The sequence below is a fragment of the Cydia pomonella genome, chromosome 10, assembly GCF_033807575.1.
Source record: "Cydia pomonella isolate Wapato2018A chromosome 10, ilCydPomo1, whole genome shotgun sequence".
In the NCBI taxonomy this organism is placed as follows: Eukaryota; Metazoa; Arthropoda; class Insecta; order Lepidoptera; family Tortricidae; genus Cydia; species Cydia pomonella.
This window is the reverse complement of record NC_084712.1, coordinates 6302679-6318268: the sequence shown is the minus strand read 5'-3', so window position 1 is coordinate 6318268 and position 15590 is coordinate 6302679. Positions and strand designations below refer to the sequence as shown.

General features: G+C 36.2%; 1 protein-coding gene and 1 long non-coding RNA gene across 2 annotated transcripts; one reads left to right on the top strand and one right to left on the bottom strand.

The window, feature by feature from the left end:
* The first annotated feature begins 6873 nt into the window (after positions 1 to 6873).
* On the top strand, positions 6874 to 8441 carry LOC133521927 (uncharacterized). Its single transcript, XR_009799957.1, has 2 exons — positions 6874 to 7021; positions 8021 to 8441. It is a non-coding gene; the product is annotated as an uncharacterized LOC133521927 (long non-coding RNA).
* Positions 8442 to 13925: 5484 nt separating this feature from the next.
* LOC133521926 (uncharacterized) lies at positions 13926 to 14872 on the bottom strand. The gene is made up of 2 exons (XM_061857067.1): positions 14703 to 14872; positions 13926 to 14230 (listed from the first exon to the last, which is right to left on the bottom strand). The coding sequence occupies exons 1-2, from the start codon at positions 14791 to 14793 to the stop codon at positions 14043 to 14045; spliced, it is 279 nt and encodes a 92-aa protein (XP_061713051.1). The 5' UTR covers positions 14794 to 14872; the 3' UTR covers positions 13926 to 14042.
* Positions 14873 to 15590: the final 718 nt, after the last annotated feature.

Sequence of the window (15590 nt, the reverse complement as noted above, 5' to 3'; positions counted from 1 at the left end):
AATTTCGAAGCCCTATCTCTATTTTGTATCCGAAACTAGCTATGTATGTATGCGTGCACATCTACATATGCATCCGTATGTGTAGGTACTTTATTGCGAAAAATTACTCATTTGCTATCTATTTTACTCGATTTTGTTATAAAATTCAACATGTATCATCATCCCTATACAATATAAATATTATAAATACTCTTTATTACACACCTCAATAAAAGAAAACAATACAAAAGAAAACAGAAACATAAGCACAGGTAAACAACATGCGGTCTTATCGCTAAAAAGCGATCTCTTCCAGGCAACCTTTGGGTTGCGGAAATTAAAAAAATTACATTGTCAGTAAGTAAGTGTACATACACATACAACTGGATGGTACTGGATGTGATAATGAAGTAGGTCAGTAGGTAAATTGAAGAAAATTTAAAGTTTGACAATCACTGCTGTTTTTAATAGGTAAAGATGGGATTGTTTCTTTCCGATCTTTACCTGGATGGGTCACGATCGGATATCGGTCTACAGCAGTGCTAGGTCTGTAATTGTGTTAATTACAAAAACAAACACAGTTTCATCACAATACGCAAAATATTTATTTTGTGTTTCGCGAATTTGAATTCGCCCTGTAATTTTACAGGGCGAATTCAAATTCGCGAAATTTACCTTGCTCTCTGTGATTGCGCATAGCACAAACTCCCTGAGCAACGCGGGGACACTGGCAGTCGAGGAGCAATGAAATGGTGTCTTACACAATGTTGCCACCATTAAAAAATAAAGCCAAATTAGGGAGAAATGAATGTCCTACGTTCTTGACCCGCATCCGGTATTTACCCAACATACCTTAATCGTTGAACCGCCGCATTTCAAAATGGCCCTTATTTTGATATCGGCTAGCGGTAATGTAATACGGCGGATTATACAATACGACTGCGATACTTATAAGCAGGGATCGGAACCGGTTTTTTGCAAAAACATCGAAATAACCATATATTTCGGTTTATTTTATACTCAAAATGTAGGACTCAGTTGTGTTTTTAGATAACGACTTCGTATTATTAGATTGCCCGATTAGGAATGAAATAATTAACAAAGAACGAAAAAATACCGTTTTCGTTCCCATACAAAAAATACCGGTTTCCGATCCCTGCTTATAAGTATATAAATCCCCTCGTCAATGTAATTGCATTAAATTTGCCATCTAGTGGCAAACATCAAAGTAGTTATCTTTTACTTGTGACGCACAAGTGTGAGCAATGTAAAATACAAAGTATATTTCTTAAAAAAATTACCTTGTTTATTGTGATTATACGTAGTAAAAGAACATGTGATTATTAAATTATAATACGAAAAGTGGTCAAATCGCAAAATGCTGTCGTTTTATTTAAAATAATGAAATAATTAGACCGGTTACGAAAGTACAGGGAAATCCTGGTTCTTTAAAACAGTACCGGTTCTGCAATCCCTAATAAGGATGTTATGCCCATCACTATTTCTTCTGTGTAAGTATATTTAGAAACGGTCTCCGCCTCCAATTCGTGCGATAAGGACAACTGCAGCCCGGACTGAAATTCACATGCAAAAAACTCAAAAATCGAGGTTTCGCTCTCGACTGTTTCCTCCTCCAAAACGCAATCAATCTTTATGAAATTTTCGAAACTGCAAGAGGAAGAAATAATCTATGCCGCTATGTTTTGATTTTTTGGATATTTTTTGTCATATTTGTATACTGTGCCTTTTTTTACAGCCAATTCAATTGAGCCGTTTTTTGCGATTTTCGAGGCGCTGTATCTTTCTTCAAAATAAAATAATCCAAAAAAGCAAAACATAGCGGCACAGATATTGATGATATTGATCTTATTTGAAAAAATCACTGCTCTAGGTTAAAAATCCAGGGAGGAATCAGTCGAGAGCGTTTGTATGGAAAAATCGCAACTAGGAATTCCTCTTAAGCTTAATCTGATATAATGGATAGCATTATAATCCCTTTTTTATAAAAGAAAAAGTCTAATAAGGTCCCGCAATTTAAAAATAGGGTGACCGGATTAGACTTATTCATCAAACTTTACTTACTTACTTGCTTTATACTTGTCTTACGTGAACGAATAACGCGAAGCGGCGCGGCGCGGCGCGGGTGAATTCAATCCTTTGATACCTATGGAAGTGTCCTACGTGGGCGATCTCCGAACAGTGTCGGGCAAAATTCAATTGGAATAAAAATAAGAATAAAAACAGAAATTTTATTCTTATTCCAACACAATGGAATAAGAATAAATCCATCACTTATTATTTTAAAATAACATGAAATGGAATAAATCATGCAATTTTTATTTTAAATGCAGAATAAAAGACGGAATAATTATTCCAGAAATGGAGTTATTCTAAATAACGTTTTAGTGGAATAACATGTTATTTTAGAATTAGAATGAAGTTTGAAGTTGTCGTTGGTCAATCTTGCGAGTCGATTTGCTACCACTTCCTGACGACGACGACATACATTATTATATTGTATTTCATTTTTAAAATAATTTAGAGATTTCAGACGCTAAAGTAAATTATTTTTAAAATTCTAAAAAGTAAAAGTATTGAACTTAGGATTTGCAGTTGATAATGAGGAACTTGTTGGATTGCACACTTTGTCATCGTCATCATTTCGCATACGTATGTTTTTCTGAAACTGTATGTGGACTTTACGTCATGCATCATCCTGTCAAGTATGTACAGTGACCTTGCGTAGACATTGATATACTGTCGATTCCATCATATGCTAACCGTGAACGTTTGTGGTAGGATTATAATAATCTCGATTTTTTTATTTCCACAAACCTACCGGCTAACTACCACCAACTTCTTAAGCTTAAGTATGCTATCTCTTTCACATCTACGGAATGTAAATGAGATAGCAAATGACGACAGGTAAAAAAAATAACCCTTGTGACGTGTGCGTGTGTAATACCCTTATCACTAGATTTGTAGAAAGTACCAGACTCCCAGAATGGTTATCGGGCATGTTTCTACTTTAATCAACGTGATTTTATTCTTACAAATTCTTCAATCAACGTGATTTTATTCTTACAAATTCTTATTCCAATCATGATTTTATTCTTGAATGCCCAACACTGTCTCCGAATGCCGTTGGGCCGCCACGCCGCGCCGCGAATGCGAAGCGTCGCATTCGCGAGTCATCGCTCACGTAAGCCGCTGCGTTACTTGACTGGCGCGATGACCCAAAGTGAGTCTTGACCTTCAACACAACAGGTCGCCATTTTGCTCGACCCTGACTCCGCCGACGCCGAGCTCACGGAGGTCTACCTCCACTCTATCCGCCCAACGATATTTAGGATGACCAACAGGGCGCCTAAAACTTTACAAGCCAAAAGTTAAAATCACAGATTAGGATAAACGATTAATAGGTTGTAGCGCGTTTATGAATAATGCCACAAGTCTATACCAAAGTAGTTACTTAATGTACTTAAATTGCTGGTATATTCATATTTTATAATAATATAATAATTAGTAATTATGTGTAACCAGAAAATATAGTCAATGATTCCATTGCTATATCTAAACTTAAATTAAACCATCGAACGCTAATAAGCCTTAGTAAAATATACATAGAAGCTTTCTCTGCGACTGTACATTACCTATTTATTACTCGAGACGATTTTAACATACTCACTGATGTTGCGTTATTTCATAACCTAGTTCTTATGTCCACCTTCAGTCTCTGATCCTCGACGTCATCATAATATTCCACTGTCTTAATAAGTATACCAAGGGTGATGCCAATCGAACGCCAGGGAGTAGTAACTATCAAAGCATCTACAAACGTCGCCAATAATCGCATGCAATCTGCTGTCTGCATTACATCATGCATCATTTGATCAATCGGTTAATTCATTCCGCCTACTAGCGGGCAATTATCTTAGATATTTGTTAAAACGTCTGTACATACTTTAATAGTTTATAAAAATGAAGTTGTGGGGACATATATACATACTTAAACATATACATCGACCGACGTCGTGTCCGTTATAGAAACAGTGAAATTGTTCTGATAAGAACAGTTTATAGATCGATCGATTGACACTCTGCGGTTAAGCAGAGAAACGGTGACGTTTGCTCTAACAAGAGCAGTTTTATGTTGCCCTGACAAGGGCAGTTTATGCATATGCGGAGCCTGCAGCATCCTCTTCGTGTCTTCTACCAGCGAGTATCAAGCAGCGGAGCGGGACACGGCGCACCGACGACACGATGTGCACCCTACGGAGGCCGGCCGAGAAAAGGACGGGAACGTTGGCTCGCTTTATTTTATAGGCGCGCGCGAATGCCGCGGCCACGCGCCGCAACCTCGCGCCCGCGCACCTCACCCCGCGCGTCCCGCGCGGCTACTATTATTTATCACGCTCTTTCCTGTATATAGATCTCTTTCTTACATTTCTCTGATTTTGTATAAATTACGCGCATTTTTGTAAATAAATTCATTCAATCTTGTACATAGCTACAAAACGTTTTTCACTCCAAGAACCTTCTGATACCTGCCTACATTGGTACCTACATCACCATAAAGTCAACGTGACCTCATGCTCGGGTTATTCCCACTAGTTACCACCAAGTTGTTACCAGTGGTAACTTGGTTTGGTGGTAACTAGTGGGATTTTTTTCCCCAGTAGTTACCACCAAAGTTTGGTTCAAACCAAGTTGGTGGTAACTAGTGGGAATTTTTTTCCCAGTAGTTACCAGTGGTAAAAGGTGGGGAAAAAAATCCCAGTAGTTATCACTGGTAACAACTTGGTGGTAACTAGTGGGAATAACCCCTCATGCTCTGACTGGTGACTGATCACACTGAGTTTTTCCTTGTTTAATTAAATGACTACATTGTACCTGTCGCGCTACCTACGTGTTATGGCCATAAATTTTAAATCGTACAGATATACATCAATTTATATTTATGCAAGGGGAAGTTCGGGAGAGTTGACCCAAATCTGACATTTTAATTTAACACCCTGAACTAAGCTTTGAGGTATACTTAATTTATCAAATTGTTTAGCATTTTAGGTCTCTAATTCAGCGATACAAATTAAATCTAATTTGCAAAAGCGAGAGCGGGTGCTTGTAGGAAAAGTTTAAAATCTACCGAACACGATTTTTTTTGTAGAGATCTCTTTCTCTTTGAAAGTCAGTTAAATGTAGTCTAGGTATGTAAACCGGGTCACGAAAATGAGTAGATAGACACGAACATACCATATTAAGTACCTGTACCTACTAATCATAACACCATAACTTTCACTTTTAGCTTTGACGTGGTCGAGTACATAGATGCATTTAACTATTAATTAAACATTTGGAAGGGTGTCGCGTTAGTGATTTTTAGTGGATAGAAATAAAGAACACTGTTAAATTTTAACAATATTTAATTAAAAACTAAAATAATACTAAAAGAAAGAAAAAAAAAAGTCTTTATAAAGTCTCTATAGAAGTCTCTATATAGAATTTTCACTAATCACGAACTAAATAGGTAGGTAGATATCTCAGAGACATGAGTTCTAGAACACTGAGCTAATATTCGAAGGAAAACCGTGTTCACTTAGCACTGTCTTACTGGACAGCCACTTCCCTGTAGTGCGGCGCGCTAGGGGTAGCTATGCGCGGCCGGTTGACGTCATGGGGTAGTTCCAGCTGATGGTTGGGTCACGAAGGTGCAGAGTATGGTTCCAGAGGTAGGTCGACTCAGGTGGTACAAAATTCCCTGGAATTCCAATTTTTGGCCATTTAGCAAAAATCCCGATTTCACATTACTGTCTGCAACATTCCTCGGCATTTGGAAAAAGAAAGCACTACCAGCAGGAAGGCTACCAAAAGCATTAAATAGTGATCAAGGTGTTGCAGCAGCATACAAAATCAGCTTAGAAGGGTGAAAGTGAGAATACATTAAAAATGCAAAGTGAAAAGTTAAGCATTTACACTATTTCCGTTGATTGGAAATTATATATACAAACATAGAAACAAAAATAGCTGGAGATAAATGTTTCTAATAACTACGTAATTAGATTTTAACAATAAAACTACAATTTCACATTCTTCACTTTTTATAAGTAGGTAGAAAAATATTACGGGAACAAAGACAAAGGAACTTTAACTTCCCATTTTTATGTGAAATAGTAATCGTTTAGCACAAATGAAACAGTTTTAACTACATGATAGTATTAGGCATGGAAATCAACTACTGATTCACATTAGTAAAATTAAGTATGAAATTATTTTGCAACACTCACCCAACCGGGGAACAAAACAATTCACTGGCACATTATTTCAAATTATTTTATTGATCTATGATTAATCAGCACTAATCACAAGCTAATTCTTAGAAATGTATGCAAGGCGATCCATTTTAATTAAATATCAGACAGCTGATGAGTGATGACCGTTTGGTACTAACAGCTCGCCCGCAAACCACGAAATGACCGAATCATCCTCGAGTTCAAGATGACATCGCGCATGAGTGTATTAGTTACGCCTAGTAATATTGAAGAACAACGTGCGTGCTTATGCATTTAAATCGCTCAGTTCTGTTTCCTAATAGAAACATGGTATTTTTAATGTTGATTTAAATATTAAATGTTATTAGTTTTAAGTAGTTTAAGTTAGATTTATAAGTTTGTAAATAGTGTACTTTTTAGGATAAAACTGTTTGCTCAGAGAATACTGTAACGATCCCGTTACAGGGGTAAGTACTAAGTATACTGTGACGAACGTGGGACCCAAAATAAGTAGGTATTAGAATCAACGGCATTTCCAGATCTAAACATTTTGTATGCGTAATCCTTTTTCCCCGGTCTTTCCCTCCGATGAATAACTAATTGATGACAACATTTAAAGCTTGGATATTTGCTAAACTAGTTTAATAACGCTTGTAAGCTGTTGAGGAAAACACGCAACCAAGAATATAAGTAAAGTTATAAAATTAACTGACATTACCTACTAAAGGGACCCACTGATTACCAGTTCGCCGGACGATATCGATATTGTACAGGTATTACATTATTTTCTGTAATTTTTGGAAAGATATAGTCAATTTCATCTGCATTTTTATATACATTAACAATATACATAATAGATATATAGAGGTACAGGGGATTACTATTTTAACTAGCTTAAATCTAAAATAGGCCCTTGAGGCATTGTACCAAGGATACTGGCTTTTCTCGAGTTGTTTATATCCTTAATACTTACATTTATTAGCTTTGTAGCTGGCCCCCAACGGCTTATCCTTTGTCTATTGTTAACTAAAACCGCGCGTGCTGCTTACCTGCAATAAAAGGGCCGGGTAATTTTAAGCAGTTATTTAATTAGAACTCCTATGGTAACTGAAATAAGATTCAAACATTTCAAACTGAACAAATGGAAAAATAATTTGTGATTTCTTGTGTGGTCCCTATACGGTTACTGAGTGCCGGCGAGTCGAACGCTACCGAACCAGTTTAAAATGTTTCCTCGATATGCGGAACAAAGGCGCGTTATCGGAGAGCGCACCTACACTGGTTTTTTGAGCGTTGGACTAGCCCGCGCTCAGGTGCCAATTAGAATTATACCACCCCTTTTTTTGCAGGTAGTGGCACGCGCGGTTTTAGTTAACAATAGACAAAGGATAAGCCGTTGCGGCCCAGCTACAAAGCTAACAACTATACATATCCGTTAATCCCACAAAACATCTACATCTAGTATAACCATGTAACTTCTAATCATAATATTATATCAATACATGATCATTGCATTTTTTTTCGCATTAGTTTAGGGATGTGAGATGTGAAGAATTAACCTATACGATGTTTAAGTAGGTAGGTAAGGCTCTACCGAAATACATGATCGTTATCAAGAAGGCGCTGTTATTTTTATGTACAGGGTGACAGTTCAGTTTAGTATGAAAATTTTTGTACCTATGAAATTCCGCAATATAGAGCGTGATCATATATTCATGGTCAGGCTTTACCGTATCCGACTGTTCAAATTTTTATTAATAAATATATTCCAGAACAATGCGTTGGCTGTTCGTACTGGTAGCGGCGATGACGCTAGCCGTCGCTCTTACGCACCCCGCCCCCGAAGCATACCCAAGAAATATGCAAAAAAGACCAGCTCAGGAAAACAGTAGCCCCACAGATCTCATCCCAAATGGTTCTTCAGAAAGACTAAGAAGACAATTAGGCGTAGTGGCCTGCATCACCTGCCCTGGGTCCACGAGGTGCCTGGACGGTTATAGGTACGTGGCTGGTGTAGGCTGCGTTCGTGTGAAGAAACATAGAAAGTGATATTAAGAACTTAAATGCAGTAAAAGCTAAGAGTGCAAAGTATTGAAAATACGTATACCTTTTTGGAACAGTGTTGCCCTCGCTGTTAGTGCACGAATTAGAATTGTAGTTATGGCAATAAAGTGTCGATGTAGATAATTTTAATCACTTTTCCCTTTTTCTATGGAAGGTCCGACAAAAAACCATAAATAGGTGGCGCTACAATACCTAGAATACTTGAGAAAAAAATCTAATCATATAGACTGCGCACTTCAATCCGTCAATAACGCCTAGATTCTTAGCTACTCTAGCGCTACTCTGGAGAGATTTGGAACTATTATTTATAGCTGACAGCTGGACACTTTTGGAACAATTCTGCCCAAGGAGTTTCTGTTCCTTGCCTCTACCTTCCATACCTTTTTCGTTTGATTTTTTGACTCTACCTACTCAATAATATAGATTTGAATTTGGTCACTTTTTCTTTAGTGTATGATATCTATTTCAGTTAATAATAAACCTAGGCTTGTTTCACAATATATTAAATTGCGACGTAAGTAGATGATTATTTTTCGCAGTCATCAAATATTATTTTTAACAATTTACTAAAATTGCACAGCCCAGTACCTACAGGCAATTAGATTAGTACTTTTTGTCGCTAGGTTTATCTTATCTCCAAATCTGTCGCCTATAGTCAATTGATTGCGCAGAAAAAGTTCCGTCAGGGAACCTCGCACTCCCCAAGTAGGGATTACTTGCCAATCTTACACGGATGAACTTAGATTAACTCGGATCCAGATCGAATGCTCGGTGGATCTCGTTATGGTAATGTCGGATACGTGTCTTTTGTATTCGCCTATATTTCGTAGCAAATGTAATCTACAAATACAAATAATTTATTAACATGCAGGTGGTATACATGTGCAGAGATATATCCATCAGAAACTAGGCTGAGCCTGTATCTTGGAAGTCCGCGAGAGCGATTGACAACAATTTTTACATTAGTACGAGTAGATACAGTGTTTAAGAGGGAAGAATAGCTTTGCGATCCTAACCGAACGTGCGTACCTAATTTTTTTATTAAATTTCCATTTTGGGAAAAAAACGGTTTCCACTAACTAATTCTTAACAAATCACTTTGATTTTAATGTCGATCGCTTTAGCATAATATATGTTAGGTGTATAGGTTTCGCTTTAAAAAAAATACATATTTTTATAAAATAAACGGTTTAATTCGACCAAGTTTTAATGACTTTGTATACTTTTGTTTTATAAAAATTATGTATTAAAAAAAAGCGAAACCTAAAATACAAACCTATATTAAGCTGATGCTGAAGCGATAGACATCAAAATCTAAGTGATTTGTTAAGACACTGGCAATGACAGCTGCGCGCACGCCGAGCTTCACTTCTCGCTCCGCAACGGCACCTGGCATTGAGCTGGATTTGGCGAAAACAGAGGGCCTACCGCGAACACCGAAGTTCGCGAATTGACTGAATATTTCTCCTTTACTCCAATTAAGGCGTAATTGGAGTGACAGAGAAAGATGCTCGCAATTCGCGAATTTCGGTGTTACCGCGAACCTCTGCTCCCATACTCGAACCAGAAGTTTGCAACCCGATCGAATGATCGTAAAGACTACACCGATAAGGATAGACTATCTGTAACCCTGTGCCAAAAATATTATAAAACCTTTTTCAAACAACTTTAAAATCACTTCACCAGTTCTACTATATAGGTACAATTGATTTATAGTAAAGATCTTTGGATCTATATGGGAGAGCGATTATTATAAGAAGCCCATACCTACCCATCCCCACCCATACCCATCCTATTCATAGCTAAGCTCCGTTGAGTTTATTTTAGATCTTACGAATATTTATTATTATTATTATTTGGTTTAAGACAGGCAGCTGATGCTGGTACGTCTAAATCAGAGTTAACTACACGATTTCACTGCTTAAAATTTGGTCTTTATAAAGGGTAAAATAATATTTGGTACCTTATATCAAGACAATAATTCAAAACTCAAAAAATGCAATTTTTCAGTATGGCCAAAAAACGTTTTAAGCCGGAGTTTCTCTGCATTCTTTATAAGGAAATTAGGTTTTTAATTTAAGTTTAGATAGTATAAGTGATGAATTATAACTTGACATTAAAAGAAACCTGGCTTTTCTGAAAATAACGGAAATATGGGCTTTCAAAAAAAACTTTAATCCCTTTTCACCAATGTAATGAATGTGTCAAAAAGTTTAACTACACTTTGTCTAGTGCTTCTGAGATCTTTTTGAACTATTGCAATGTGTAATGAAACAATTTTGGGAACTAAAATAGTATTGTATTTTCATAGGATTAGGATAAAAATAAAACAAACCAATATGAATAATATCAATGTATTGAAAACAAAATCGAAACAAATATTGTACTGAATTTTCATTCATTTTCGTTTTAATCGATCTTGTAAATCGGGATGAATAGCAGGTAGATTAGAATCAGCCTGTAAACTGAAATAGAATTCCTGTGCTGATTGATCACTGTAACCGTGACTTGATATCTTTTAATTTTTCTGCTGAAATCGCTAACGGTTCAGTGTAACAGGGCGTCAGTTGTACTGGCTGGTTATAAGTTTTTCTTCTCCATTTTGCATAATCAACTGTTTCATATTGAGTTTCTTCCAATTAGCCCATGGAATTGGTACATTTCACCTAACATCAAATGAGGTAGTTCTGTTTTTTTAATAGTCAAAGTCAAAGTCAAAATATTCTTTATTCAAATAGGCCTAGCAACAAGCACTTTTAAATCGTCAAATTTTACAAATATCATCTTAATCTAAATATCAGAGCAATTTATTGATGCAGTTATTAATGTTCTAAAAAAAAATATGTTGGTAGTAATGAAATGGTAATAATATATCCAAGTTTTCCACCTCGAAAACCCTTGGGATCATTGTAAAGTACATGAAAATCCATTAAAGTTTAGGATTTTTTTCAGTTTTTGTAATTTTTTTCTACTAAGAACCGGAGTTAATTAAGGCAAAAGTCACTATGCACACAAATAAGAAAATGATATTTTCAACTAATTGACTATAAATTAATTTTAGAAAGCCAAATAGTTTCTAAGATACGGCTTTTCAAAGTTGGTTGCAGGCAAGCAGGACTCAAATGCTCAGCTGTTTGCAACTACAGCAATGGTCAATGCTGCGAGAATATACAGGACCGGAGATGTGTGCCGACATTGAAAAACCATTCATTGATAATCCACCATCGAATGACAATTTCGACCGGCCTGATCAGGTTGACGAAGAAATACTACCACACACGCTGGCCCCAAAAGGAGTGCTGTAGGTTCAGAGGAAAGATATACAAGAGATACGAGTTATAACAATTTCTCTCGCTGTACTGTATATTATACACACAATGATCCGAAGGGCTTTCGAGGTGGAAAAGGCAGGAGGTATATATAAAAAACAGAACTACCTCATTTGATGTAAGGCAACCTCTTTTTTGGTATGAATTTCGTGTGTTAAATTGTTTTTCTTGTGCAGGACTTTTGGGAACAGATATTTTTAGTATTTAAATTCACTGACCTCATTAAACAGAAACTTTTCTTTTTTTCGTTTACTTTTCGCGCAATAAATTCAGTTTTCAAAAGCATACTGAAATTATAAAAGCTGGCATGCGTCATTTCTATTACTTGTATAGAAATCTTTTTCGAAACTTATCGAACTAGTTGATACCATTCGCGAGGAACATGTATATCTGCAGTTGTGTTACGTTTGGCTTTTTCGATCAAAGCATGATCTGCGTCACAGTCAAGGTGAGTATGACCTGGTACTAAAAATTTTTGCTCAATACCTATTAATGGAACCTTTAATTGCTGTCAAAAACATTGTAATAACATGGTTATTTTTAAGCCATTTGTGTAAAATGGTCAAACTCACCGTTGCGAACGAAAGTCGCTCTGCAGCACAGAACAATACCACACGGGTACACCTGCAAGCGCGGGGATTGCCGACTGCTGACGTCATGGGACTATCGGGACGCGGGCGGGAGTCGCGCGGCGTATGCGTCGCCGACCCCTCTTCCGCACCCCGCGCATACTATCAACTTCTACCGTTTTGCACAACATCATTTATATGATAACTCTACTTTTACCAATGCGAACGAAAAATATATATAATAACATTGTGAAAAGTGGGCAAAATGTACTTTATTTTGCGTTGACCAACTAGAAATTAAATATGAAAGGAATCTATGTGGACTTTAACCATCATCATTAAGTCGGTTAAGCTAATCTTGATTGTGAAAAACGGTCGAAGTCAAATTATACACTTTTACACATTATCACATCCTAAAAATTGTTTGTGAATAACAAAAAAACTAAAATTTGACCGTGATGCACAAACTAGACTCGTTAGTTTAAATTGACCTAAGTCAATTTTGATTTCTTTACACCGAATGTTCAATTGAAATGAAGTTTATTCACTAAGATTAAACTTTACTTTAACCATTGTTTGTAACACGATTTTTAAATACCAATTTTCTAAAGGAGATTATATAAAAATAAATCGTTTTGAACATGATAGTTAAGATTTTTGACATACTTTAACCCTTTTGCACAATCGATATCTCTGCAATTAGTGGTCGCAGGCCTATGAGTGTCGAAACAAACGATGTAGTTTCAGGAAATAAATACTACGCTGGCAAAATTTGTAATTTGGACCAACTCGACTTAAACCCTTTTACACTGGAGGCACAGAATTGTACCTGACCATTCACACCAATCGAGGGGTCGTTCACATTATCGATTAGCCCGGTAATACCCTTTTCGTCACACTTGCTCGAAAAAGATCTTATTTCAAATTTCAGATCTTCGAAATCTGGTTCTATGAAAACGTCGACATGACAGTCTACCGAGACTTACTGCTTTAAAAAAGAAACCCAGAAACCTAGGCAGCTCTACAAGAAAGCTATAAATAAAAGCATGCCGAATGCTCTTATGGACTCTCAAGATCCAGTCAAATAGGTACCAAAGCGGGCACCCTAACACCATTTCAGTTTTTAAACTGGTCTGATAACTAGGGTCGCTATTATTTCCAGACTCGGCCTGGGGTGCAGTTAATGACTTTAGTCTTTAATGTTATGAACAGTTTCAGTTCTTATGTGTTGTTATAAGATATTTTATTGTTGTATAAAATCTACTGCGGATGGAGTATTGAGACAAACCTTACTGGTTTAACATAGTATTGTGCTGTAATTACCTGAATAAATAAAAATAAAAATGTGATACAGTTTACTTTTAGGTCATTAGGTAACAAGTATTAGGTAGGTAGGTTACACTCACACAGAAAGGACTGAAGGTAAAAATTAAATCTAATCTTATGGTATTACGACTAATACCTACCTAAGAAATTCTCATCCAATAGATATTCTTGTTCAGTTTAATTTTTTGGGAACCTCCCCACGCTGTATCTACTCTGCTGGCATGTGATAAAATTTGTGTAAGAATGTCCCTATAATATTTCTTTATTTATTTTAAAATAAAACATAATTTGTAGTCAGATAGAGCAAAAGTAAATTGTGTTGGCTCTCTAATTTGTATTCCTATCCTATTAACTCAATAGAACTTATGGAATACATTAAACACTTTAAATCTTGTGTTAAATACAAACTTTATTGATGTTTTTTCTTAGTTATAGTACTTACAATAATAATTTGGACCTTAAAAAGTATTCATAATCAGCCTATACATTCATTTGAGAATTTTACACTAAGGTAGCTGTATATCTTTATCAAAATGTATTGCTAACACATCAGGAGTTCTCAGACGTGCAGTAGGAATGGTACTCGCTGGTGTCCTTAAGTCCCGGACCAGCATTTCAGTGCCATCGGGCTGCCATCCCAAGAATGTTGCATTGAGCTCTGTTTGCTCATATGTGAGGATTGTGCAGTTTTGTCCTAAGAAACAAAATTAAAATAGCTGTCTTTACTTTTATGTGGTCTATATCAAGCATATATAAAAAAACTCTGATTTTGTTTTGTCAAAAAATAAGAAACTACTATGGTACATATTTTGGAAAATTATATCTCAGATTCCAAGCTGTTTAATTACTACAGTATTTATAGATGTTTCTGTTCAAATTTTTACACGAGTAGTACCTGCTTAAATATAAGTTTTTTTTTAAATAATATATTAGATAACTAATCAAATGTTTCTCAGTTAACTAACTAAATGTAAACATACCACATTTAGAAACCAGAGTACTTAAATGAATTTATGATTCTAGTAGAATAGATACCAAAGTAATGTCCCTGGGTATCAACGCTCATACTAAACCCAATGACTATAGACGAGGTAAACGTATTTAACAGAAATTATTACCAACTCATTTTTTATTGCGGAATACTTGCCGGTAACATTTTAACTTACCACGCAACTCACTGATCCCTTGAAGAAACTTCTCCCGTAGCTTCGCACGAGCCTCCTGTTCTGCTGGAGATATTTCTAGCTTATGGGACATAGCGATGGGCAAATAACAAAGTGATTTTTAATAGAAAATATAACTTTTGAGGTACCGATCGTTATCATTATTTGTTGTGTTGTGGGTGTTGTGGTCAAGTCAAACTGTCAATGTCATTTCATTGACATTTTTTTGGCAATAAAGTACCAATTACATCCACACTTTATCAGGCCTAATATCAGACCCGATTTAGAGTATTTTTCCGTTTCACCGAATATCAGCACATAGTTTACAATATTTGAAATGTAAAAAAATGGTTTATATGCAAAAATATCAAACATTGAACATTTTTTGGCAATTAGAGACAAAGTATTTTGTACATTTTAAATATTGTTAACGATGTGCTGATATTCCGTGAAACAGAACACGATTATCCGTCCCGATTTCGGGAAGGGTGGACGTAATTGTCGCTTAACAGGTATAGCCTACGTAAAAATTTTCATACAAATTTTGTTTTACGTTTCTTTTTCTAAAGCAGACGCTTTCCAGATATAAATTTTATAAGTAGATTTTCGTACCCATCTGTTGCTATCATTGCATGCGTATAAATTATATTGCGGTCCTGCTCATGGTGCCGGTTGTCAATCTGTGCGGTTTTGATATGGGTAGATACACAGACCAACCCCTTAGGGTAGATCTTACAATCTACAGTAAATCATTTTTCACCACACCAGAGGGCCTACCACGAACCACGTTCGACGTGTTGCTTCCCTTGCAACACGTCAAACGTGGTTCGCGGTAGGCCCTCAGCTCTTTTGAAACTTCAAAAATGTATGAGAAAGTTGCATTTTATCCAC

Excerpts from the sequence above, each read along its gene's own strand:
- LOC133521926 (XM_061857067.1), bottom strand. The coding sequence starts at position 14,793 with ATGTCCCATAAGCTAGAAATATCTCCAGCAGAACAGGAGGCTCGTGCG. Across the intron at positions 14,231-14,702 it reads AGGGATCAGTGAGTTGCGTG|GACAAAACTGCACAATCCTC; the intron begins GTAAGTTAAAAT and ends TTTGTTTCTTAG.